The 12,108-nt window shown below is 37.9% G+C and overlaps 1 protein-coding gene across 2 annotated transcripts in view; it reads right to left on the bottom strand.

The window, feature by feature from the left end:
* Positions 1-212: 212 nt before the first annotated feature.
* The window catches only part of LOC128641783 (IgA FC receptor), an 84,803-nt gene continuing 72,907 nt past the window's right edge, over positions 213-12,108 (bottom strand). For both annotated transcript variants that reach the window (XM_053694316.1, XM_053694315.1), the window contains exon 5: positions 213-1,274. In XM_053694316.1, the coding sequence (XP_053550291.1) occupies positions 450-1,274 (825 nt within the window). In that variant the 3' untranslated portion in view covers positions 213-449. The remainder of the gene's footprint in view (positions 1,275-12,108) is intronic.

Raw genomic sequence — 12,108 nt, 5'->3', positions numbered from 1 at the left:
CCATATATCTTTGAACCCTTATGATTTTTTTTATAATATTGATGTGAAAGTTTTTTTTATCAGATAGTGTATATAGTGTAACTGTTAATTTTCATGTATTTATGTTGTGTTTGATGCAACTTTTTTAGCCATAACCCTTTACTATAGGTCTTCACACCTTTGTATCTGGCAATGACATCTGGGTACAGAATAAAAATATATCACAAAAGTACTAAGTTTACAAACTTTATATATATTATTCTGCAATATTTCATAGATTGATTTGTCCAAACCAATTATGTTATCGTGTCCATATTTGTGTGCATGGTACAAAATGGCAAAGCTGCACTCTAATGATTGTAGATCATGCTAGATAATATTAGACATGTCAAAAAAGGTGACTTCCTTGACCTCATCGGCAAAGCTTAGATGCTTGAAGCTCATTAAGTAACCACTGACAGTATATCTGCTTATGGTTTCTGAGTTTTCAAAGATGAAGAACACACACTATGAGGTGTCATTGGCACATCAGATGTTAGTGGCACATGAGGTGTTAGCGGCACATGAGATACCATTTGCACATGAGATGTTAGTGGCACATGAGATGTTAGTGGCACATGAGATGTCATTTGCACATGAGATGTAAGCGCCACATGAGATGTCATTGGCATATCAGATGTCATTGGCACATGAGATGTCATTGGCACAGGAGATGTCATTGGCACATGAGATGTCAATGACACATGAGATGTTAGTGGAACATGAGAAGCCATTGGCACATGAGATGCTAGCGGCACATGAGATCTCTTTGGCACATGAGATGTTAGCGGCACATGAGATATCATTGGCACATGAGATGTCATTGGCACATGAGATGTCATTGGCACAAGAGATGTCATTGGCACATGAGATGTTAGCTGCACATGAGATGTCATTGGCATATGAGATGTTATTGGCACAGGAGAAGTCATTGGCACGTGAGATGTTAGCGGCACATGAGATGTCATTGGCATGTGAGATGTTAGCGGCACATGAGATGTCATTGGGACATGAGATGTCATTGGCATATCAGATGTAATTGGCACATGAGATGTCATTGGCACATGAGATGTTAGTGGCATATCAGATGTAATTGGCACATGAGATGTCATTGGCACATGAGATGTCATTGGCATATCAGATGTAATTGGCACATGAGATGTCATTGGCACATGAGATGTTAGTGGCATATGACATCTTTCTTCAGCTGCTTCTTCCTCTTCGGCCGAAGGTTCTGAGTCATAAACATAAGGGGCCTGAGAAGAAAAAATGTACAATGTGTTAACCAGAAACCTCTCTGTGTAAATATACTTCAGCTATTAATATAATGATCTGTAAATACTATTTGTAAGTTTATGTTTCAGTCTGAGCTTTGATATATGAGAAATTTGAATCAGACCTGTACCCTGCATGGTGTTTGCCGTTAAGGGATAAACAGCTATTTACCATTTGCCACATGAGTGTAAGACATTTTATGATGTAGTGTTAAACACGGGAATGTTTTCGCATCGTCAGTGAACTGCGAGTTCCACCCTGGTGATTGACATAGGCCACTGTAGTAAGTTTTGTCCAACTAAAATCGAATAAAACGAACGGAACAGAATTGGGGCCACAACTGAAGGGCACTGAAAATGATGAAGGAGCAGATTTTGGTTGTTCCATTGACTGGTAATATTTAATGCAAAAAGGATATGTCCAAAAAAGTCAATTGAAGACTTGGGAGGATATTTATCAAAGCGTCAATCTCAGTGCATTCCCTGGCGTCAATACCCTCGGCAGACATCGACAGACATTGCTGCCGCAGATCTGCTTACGATGCCCTTATTTATAAAAAATTCAGTCAAAAACACGCGCCTCAAGTAGGGCGAGATGAGCATCGGACTGTTGAAAAATAAGAGTCATTGATGTTGCAGATATTATGTTTTTTCCAACTTTATACCATTTCATTACTGTCCATGAACAAGCACATTTCTCTAAAGGTAATCTTATTTTTCATCTGTTAATGTCCAAGAAATAGCTAGATGTATACCCGAAAAAACTATAATATCTCATAGAAAGTTATTTTCAATTTATTTGTTATACACAATCTGATATACAGGGAGTGCAGAATTATTAGGCAAGTTGTATTTTTGAGGATTAATTTGATTATTGAACAACAACCATGTTCTCAATGAACCCAAAAAACTCATTAATATCAAAGCTGAAAAGTTTTGGAAGTAGTTTTTAGTTTGTTTTTAGTTATAGCTATTTTAGGGGGATATCTGTGTGTGCAGGTGACTATTACTGTGCATAATTATTAGGCAACTTAACAAAAAACAAATATATACCCATTTCAATTATTTATTTTTACCAGTGAAACCAATATAACATCTCAACATTCACAAATATACATTTCTGACATTCAAAAACAAAACAAAAACAAATCAGTGACCAATATAGCCACCTTTCTTTGCAAGGACACTCAAAAGTCTGCCATCCATGGATTCTGTCAGTGTTTTGATCTGTTCACCATCAACATTGCGTGCAGCAGCAACCACAGCCTCCCAGACACTGTTCAGAGAGGTGTACTGTTTTCCCTCCTTGTAAATCTCACATTTGATGATGGACCACAGGTTCTCAATGGGGTTCAGATCAGGTGAACAAGGAGGCCATGTCATTAGATTTTCTTCTTTTATATCCTTTCTTGCCAGCCACGCTGTGGAGTACTTGGACGCGTGTGATGGAGCATTGTCCTGCATGAAAATCATGTTTTTCTTGAAGGATGCAGACTTCTTCCTGTACCACTGCTTGAAGAAGGTGTCTTCCAGAAACTGGCAGTAGGACTGGGAGTTGAGCTTGACTCCATCCTCAACCCGAAAAGGCCCCACAAGCTCATCTTTGATGATACCAGCCCAAACCAGTACTCCACCTCCACCTTGCTGGCGTCTGAGTCGGACTGGAGCTCTCTGCCCTTTACCAATCCAGCCACGGGCCCATCCATCTGGCCCATCAAGACTCACTCTCATTTCATCAGTCCATAAAACCTTAGAAAAATCAGTCTTGAGATATTTCTTGGCCCAGTCTTGACATTTCAGCTTGTGTGTCTTGTTCAGTGGTGGTCGTCTTTCAGCCTTTCTTACCTTGGCCATGTCTCTGAGTATTGCACACCTTGTGCTTTTGGGCACTCCAGTGATGTTGCAGCTCTGAAATATGGCCAAACTGGTGGCAAGTGGCATCTTGGCAGCTGCACGCTTGACTTTTCTCAGTTCATGGGCAGTTATTTTGCGCCTTGGTTTTTCCACACGCTTCTTGCGACCCTGTTGACTATTTTGAATGAAACGCTTGATTGTTCGATGATCAGGCTTCAGAAGCTTTGCAATTTTAAGAGTGTTGCATCCCTCTGCAAGATATCTCACTATTTTTGACTTTTCTGAGCCTGTCAAGTCCTTCTTTTGACCCATTTTGCCAAAGGAAAGGAAGTTGCCTAATAATTATGCACACCTGATATAGGGTGTTGATGTCCTTAGACCACACCCCTTCTCATTACAGAGATGCACATCACCTAATATGCTTAATTGGTAGTAGGCTTTCGAGCCTATACAGCTTGGAGTAAGACAACATGCATAAAGAGGATGATGTGGTCAAAATACTCATTTGCCTAATAATTTTGCACTCCCTGTATGATATTTTCACATAAATTAATGTGTATTTGTACTTCTAGAGATCATGATATGCCTATCAATTGTTTTTTTTTTTAATGATTATTAATACTAGAATTTGTACATATATCTTTGCACATACTTGTGTATATATATATATATATATATATATATATATATATATATATATATATATATATATATAAATTCCCTTTTTTGTTCTAAACAATGTTGTCTTTTATATCTCTGTGTTTATTTACACCACTATATGTATATAGTGTAAATATATTATTATTCTGAGCAGGAATAATTGTGAATATAACATGGCATTAGGATATCATATGTATTTATTTGCAATCAATGGATATATTAAGAGATGGGCCAGTTTTCTCTCTGCACCTGTGTAACCCTTTCTGATTGCAGTGTATTTTTAAACACCACCCCTACACAGGTGTTACAAAATGACCTGGCATATAAGATGACATTTCTTAATGAAAATGAAATTCAAGAGAAGGAAGAAAAACACTGAATAAAGCATGACAGTAAAGTGGTGATTTGTATTTCTGCTGTATTAAACTGTTATGTAAACATGACAGTTTAATGTTAGGTGGGCTATCCCTTGGAGCTATCAGTTTAAGATTATATTGAATCAAACATCATTCGATTTTTAAAGTCAATGTCTAAAATATTACACTGTGTGTCCTAATGTGAGTATCAATGTTTATCTTTAATACTAATTTCACATATACATACTTTCAAAGTATAATACACAATGTAACAAATGGCACTTACACAATGTAACAAATGACAATTACAAGTTCTGATGAGTGATCAATGACACGAGTATCGAGCAATTTTATTCGTTAGTGATATTATAAAATGTATATTTAAATTTGATTGGCTGATGTCATAAATCATGTGATTATGCATATCCCAATCAATAGTGGTGGAAAAAATTCACTAGTGTGTGGGTTGTGTCATATTTGGTGCAAAAAGTGTAGCGTCAAATTTGGTGCAAAGTAGAGAGTGGGACTTACATGCGTTAAACATGGTGCATATAGCTTTATCCAAAAATAAAAAAGGAAGTTAGCTATATTATGTTTAGTATTTATTTCATTTTTAGCTCTATATCTACTAGTGCACCAGGTTTGAAGAAATAATATTGCCCCTTGCTTTGCAATGATAGACAAAGTTGTAACATAATCCATAAGTAGTAATGTATTTCATTTGTATCCCAATATCTACTAGTGCATCAAAATTGCAGCAATACTTTGCACCAGATTTGGAGCAATAATATTGTTTGATTTAGAAAGAGTATAGAATTTCAATAAAGTTTCTAATTTATTATCTAACTAGTCTATAAGCCTGCTCAGAGGGCAGTCTAATTATTTTTAAACTACAGATGTAGAAACAACGTATTTTGTAACTCTTCTTTTATATAAAAAATTAAGCTACAAGTGTAGCAATACTATAAACCTAACATTTCTTAACCTATATTTCCGCCTTCCCCAAAAAATCGCAATTAAAACTTAAATTAATAACCACTTAACCGTCATCCACCCACATCGCAATACACCTAATTACCCTATTAACCCCTAAACCGCAAAACCCCCACATTGCAATAAACCTATTTACCCTATTAATCCCTAAACCGCAAAATGACTACATCGTAATAAACCTAATTACCCTATTAACCCCTAAACCACAAAAACCCCACATCGCAATAAACCTATTTACCCTAGTAACCCCTAAACCGAAAACCCCCACATCGTAATAAACCTATTTACCCTATTAATCCCTAAACCGCAAAATAACTACATCTCAATACACCTAATTTCCCTATTAACCCCTAAACCACAAAAACCCCACATCGCAATAAACCTATTTACCCTATTAACCCCTAAACCGAAAACCCCCCACATCGCAATGAACCTATTTACCCTATTAATCCCTAAACCGCAAAATGACTACATCACAATAAACCTATTTACCCTATTAACCCCTAAACCGCAAAACACCCACATCGCAATAGACCTATTTACCCTATTAACCCCTAAACCGCAAAACACCCACATCGCAATAAACCTATTTACCCTATTAACCCCTAAACCGCAAAATTACTACATCGCAATAAACCCATTTACCCTATTAACCCCTAAACCGAAAACCCCCCACATCGCAATAAACCTATTTAACTTATTAACCCCTAAACCGCAAAACCCCCACATTGCAATAAACATATTTACCCTATTAACCCCTAAACCGCAAAACCCCCACATCGCAATAAACCTTTTTACCCTATTAACCCCTAAACCACAAAACCCCCACATCGCGATAAACCTATTTACCCTATTAACCCCTAAACCGCAAAACACCCACATCGCAATAGACCTATTTACCCTATTAACCCCTAAACCGCAAAACACCCACATCGCAATAAACCTATTTACCCTAATAACCCCTAAACCGCAAAATTACTACATCGCAATAAACCCATTTACCCTATTAACCCCTAAACCGAAAACCCCCCACATCGCAATAAACCTATTTAACTTATTAACCCCTAAACAGAAAAACCCCCACATCGCAATAAACCTATTTACCCTATTAACCCCTAAACCGCAAAACACCCACATCGCAATAAACCTATTTACCCTATTAACCCCTAAACCGCAAAACACCCACATCGCAATAGACCTATTTACCCTATTAACCCCTAAACCGAAAAACCCCTACATCGCAATAAACATATTTACCCTATTAACCCCAAAACCCCCACATTGCAATAAACCTATTTACCCTATTAACCCCTAAACCGCAAAACACCCACATCGCAATAGACCTATTTACCCTATTAACCCCTAAACCGCAAAACCCCTACATTGCAATAAACATATTTACCCTATTAACCTCTAAACCCCCACATTGCAATAAACCTATTTAGCCTATTAACCCCTAAACCGCAAAACCCCTACATAACAACAAATCTATTTACCCTATTAACCCCTAAACCGCAAACCCCTACATTGCAATAAACATATTTACCCTATTAACCTCTAAACCCCCACATTGCAATAAACCTATTTAACCTATTAACCCTAAACCGCAAAATCCCTACATCGAAATAAACCTATTTACCCTATTAACCCCTAAACCCCTACATAGCAATAAACCTATATACCCTATTAATCCCTAAACTTCAAAATGACTACATCGTAATACACCTAATTACCCTATTAACCCCTAAACCGAAAAACCCCCACATCGCAATAAACCTATTTACCCTATTAATCCCTAAACCGCAAAATAACTACATCTCAATACACCTAATTTCCCTATTAACCCCTAAACCACAAAAACCCCACATCGCAATAAACCTATTTACCCTATTAACCCCTAAACCGAAAAACCCCTACATCGCAATGAACCTATTTACCCTATTAATCCCTAAACCGCAAAATGACTACATCGCAATATACCTATTTACCCTATTAACCCCTAAACCGCAAAACACCCACATCGCAATAGACATATTTACCCTATTAACCCCTAAACCGCAAAACACCCACATCGCAATAAACCTATTTACCCTATTAACCCCTAAACCGCAAAATTACTACATCGCAATAAACCCATTTACCCTATTAACTCCTAAACCGTAAAACCCCCACATCGCAATAAACCTATTTAACTTATTAACCCCTAAACCGAAAACCCCCCACATCGCAATAAACCTATTTACCCTATTAACCCCTAAACCGCAAAACACCCACATCGCAATAGACCTATTTACCCTATTAACCCCTAAACCGCAAAACCCCTACATCGCAATAAACATATTTACCCTATTAACCCCAAAACCCCCACATTGCAATAAACCTATTTACCCTATTAACCCCTAAACCGCAAAACACCCACATCGCAATAGACCTATTTACCCTATTAACCCTTAAACAGCAAAACCCCTACATTGCAATAAACATATTTACCCTATTAACCTCTAAACCCCCACATTGCAATAAACCTATTTACCCTATTAACCCCTAAACCACAAAACCCCTACATCACAATAGACCTATTTAACTTATTAACCCTTTAAACCACCAAAACCCACAACGCAAATAACTATTTAAATAACTAAGTACAGTACACTAACCTAACACCCCCTAACCTAACAACCCCTAACCAAACACCCCATTAAATAAACCCAAATTACCTAAACTAATATATTCTAAAGTTACAAAAAATAAAAAAATAAATAAGTTTACAAAAAATAAAAAAGTCTAACATTACAGAAAATAAAAAATCAAATTACCAAAATTTAACCTAATCCCTATGAAAATAAAAAAGACCCCCCAAAATAAAAACACCCCCTACCCTAAGAATAAACTACCAGTAGCCCTTAAAAGGGCTTTTTGCAGGGCATTGCCCCAAGATAATCAGCTCTTTTTCAAGAAAATACACAAAGCCCCCCTAACAGTAAACCCCCCAACCCACCAAACACCCCCAAATAAAATAACCTAACACTAAAAAACCTAAACTACCCATTGCCCTGAAAAGGGCATTTGTTTGGGCATTGCCCTTAAAAGGGCATTTAGCTCTTTTTCTGCCCATCCCTAATCTAAATAAAACAAATCCCCCCAAAAAACTCTTAAAAAATCCTAAATCTAACCCCCAGGTTGGTACTTACGGTTCCTAAAGAAGGTCCTGTTACAGGTGGTGAAGTCTTCTTCCAAGCGCAACCTCTTCTTCTTCCAGGAACATCCTGAGTGGAGCTGAAGACCGCAGAGCTGAAGACCAGCAACTCTGGAACTGAAGACCGGCGACCGTGGAGCCATGGAGCGCGGAGGATCCTCTTCGTACGATCTCCGCCGTACACTGAATATTGAATTCAAGGTACGCGATTAAAGATGGAGCCCCTTGAATTCCTATTGGCTGATTTGATTTTTCCAATTCAAATCAGCCAATAGGATGAAAGCTACTCAAATCCTATTGGCTATTTAAATTAGCCAATAGCATGAGAGCAATTGCTCTCATCCTTTTTGAGGTTTAGGGATTAATAAGTTAAATAGGTTTATTGCAATGTAGGGGTTTTGCGGTTTAGGGGTTAATAGGGTAAATAGATTTATTGCGATGTGGGGTTTTTGCGGTTTAGGGGTTAATAGGGTAAATAGGTTTATTGCGATGTGGGGGTTTGTGGTTTAGGGGTTAATAGGGTAAATATGTTTATTGCGATGTGGGGGTTTTGCGGTTTAGGGGTTAATAGGGTAAATATGTTTATTGCGATGTGGGGTTTTTGCGGTTTAGGGGTTAATAGGGTAAATAGGTTTATTGCGATGTGGGGGTTTTGTGGTTTAGGGGTTAATAGGGTAAAAAGGTTTATTGCGATGTGGGGGTTTTGCGGTTTAGGGGTTAATAGGGTAAATATGTTTATTGCGATGTGGGGGTTTTGCGGTTTAGGGGTTAATAGGGTAAATAGGTTTATTGCAATGTGGGGGTTTTGCGGTTTAGGAGTTAATACTTTGTGTAGGATTTTCTTTTGTTATATTTCATGCTGGCAGTGTTTTTTTTTTTAATACTTGATGCGGGCGGTTATTTTTAAAAAAAAATACTTTAATGTGGGCGATTAGGTGTTGCTTTTGTAATGCTCCGTTTGCCTTCGCTGCATCATCATCTTGCAGCATCGAACATAACCTTTCTGTGTTTTTTTAGACTCCCATTGATTTATATGGCATCCGCGGCCTCAAGGGTGGCGGTTTGAACGATAGGTACGCTGCATCAGAACAGACGCGATCGTACCTGTTGAATGTTTGATAAATTGGGAAAAGAGTCAAATAGAGACGAATGTGAATTAGAAACATCTAAGATGACACAAGCATCGATCTGCGTCGGATTGATATTGCAGGAGCGTATATTATGTCACACATTTCAGCATTTGACCATCTTGACGCTTTGTTAACTTTGGCGGATCAATCTCACGTCAAATTTGACGTGGGATTCAAGCGTATAATCAGTTGAAGCTTTGATAAATATACCCCTAAATCCCAACTCCAAATATGCATAAGTGATCCCCGGGATTACTTCTCAGTGGAAAAGAGTGCTGCAGTCGAACTCCAAGGGTTAACCTCAAATAAAACAGATCAATGCTGCCAATGGTGAAGTCCTGTGAGACTACAGGGTTAATTCACATGTAAGTTGTATGGAGCGGCAGATTAGGTTGTAAGGGGGCTATTAGATTAGGTGTAATTAGTTTAAAGATCTTGTAATTTGTTTTTTATTTTCTGTAATTTAGCTAATTTTATTGAATTTAGTTAATTGTATTTAATTTTGGGAATTTTTTTAATTGTAGTGTAGTGATAGGTGGAATTGTAACTTAGGTTAGGATTTATTTTACAGCTAAATTTGTATTTATTTTAACTAGGTAGTTATTAAATAGTTAATAACTATTTAGTAACTATTCTACCTAGTTAAAATAAATACAACCTTAGCTGTGAAATAAAAATAAACCCTAAGCTAGATACAATGTAACTATTAGTTATATTGTAGCTAGCTTAGGGTTTATTTTATAGGTAAGTATTTAGTTTTAACTAGGAATAATTTAAGTAATAATTGTAGGTTTTATTTAGATGTATTTTAATTATATTTAAGTTAGGGGTGTTAGGGTTATACTTAGGTTTAGGGGTTAATAAATATAACATAGTGGCGGCGACATTGGGGGCGGCAGATTAGGGGTTAATAAATGTAGGTAGGTGGCGACGATGTTAGGGGTGGCAGATTAGGGGTTAATAATATTTAACTAGTGTTTGCGATGCAGGAGTACGGCAGTTTAGGGGTTGATATGTTTATTATAGTGGTGGCGACATTGAGGGCGGCAGATTAGGGGTTAATAACATAATGTAAGTGTCTGCGATGTTGTCGGCCGCAGATTAGGGGTTAATAAATATAATGTAGGTTTCGGTGATGTTGGGGGCAGCAGATTAGGGGTTCATAAGTAAATGTAGGTGGCGGCGACGACGTCCGGAATGGCAGATTAGGGGTTAATAAGTATAATGTAGGTGTCGGCGATGTCGGGGGTGGCAAATTAGGGGTTAATAAGTGTAAGATTAGGGGTGTTTAGACTTGGGGTTCATGTTAGGGTGTTAGGTGTACACAAATTTTATTTCCCCATAGTAAGGAACATACACTATAATACAAGTCTACTAGTGAGGAACATACACTATAATACAAGTCTACTAGTGAGGAACATACACTATAATACAAGTCTACTAGTGAGGAACATACACTATAATACAAGTCTACTAGTGAGGAACATACACTATAATACAAGTCTACTCGTGAGAAACATACACTATAATACAAGTCTACTAGTGAGGAATATACACTATAATACAAGTCTACTAGTGAGGAACATACACTATAATACAAGTCTACTAGTGAGGAACATACACTATAATACAAGTCTACTAGTGAGGAACATACACTATAATACAAGTCTACTCGTGAGAAACATACACTATAATACAAGTCTACTAGTGAGGAACATACACTATAATACAAGTCTACTAGTGAGGAATAGTGATGTCGCGAACTGAAAATTTTCCGTTCGCGAACGGCGGACTCGAACTTCCGCAACTGTTTGCGAACGGGCGAACCGGGCGAACCGCCATGGACTTCAATAGGCAGGCAAATTTTAAAACCCACAGGGACTCTTTCTGGCCACAATAGTGATGGAAAAGTTGTTTCAAGGGGACTAACACCTGGACTGTGGCATGCCGGCGGGGGATCCATGGCAAAACTCCCACAGAAAATTACATAGTTGATGCAGAGTCTGGTTTTAATCCATAAAGGGCATAAATCACCTAAAATTCCTAAATTGTTTGGAATAACATGCTTTAAAACATCAGGTATGATGTTGTATCGATCAGGTAGTGTAAGGGTTACGCTCGATTCACAGTGACAGACCAAACTCCCAGTTTAACGCACCGCAGACAACTGCAAACAGTCCATTTGCACAACCATGAGATAGATAGATTTGATAGATACATAGATACATAGATTAGATAGATAGATCAATAGATGCAATATACATTTGATAGATACGATAGATAGATAGATTTGATAGATATATAATTTCCCAGACAGAGAATTACAAGACGTGCGGTCTGGGACCCATGGTAAGGTTCCCAGAGGCAGTTGCGGCGCCAGGGGACGTGTATATGGCATGGATTTTAGGAACCGGGATATGGAAAAAGATGCTTGGCCGGTCCTCCTACTTCAAATTTGGGGCACTGCGCATGCAATCTACTGTGCCACCAGATATGAGTGGTGTGTTAAGTAGTACTATTCTGATCAGTTTAATACCTGTTACTCCCCCTATTGGGGGAGGTGTATATGGCATGGAATTTAGGAACTGGGAGATGGAAAAAGATGCTTGGTCGGTCCTCCTACTTCA

The sequence above is a fragment of the Bombina bombina genome, chromosome 11, assembly GCF_027579735.1.
Source record: "Bombina bombina isolate aBomBom1 chromosome 11, aBomBom1.pri, whole genome shotgun sequence".
NCBI classification, from domain to species: domain Eukaryota; kingdom Metazoa; phylum Chordata; class Amphibia; order Anura; family Bombinatoridae; genus Bombina; species Bombina bombina.
This window is presented reverse-complemented; position numbering and strand designations above follow the sequence as displayed.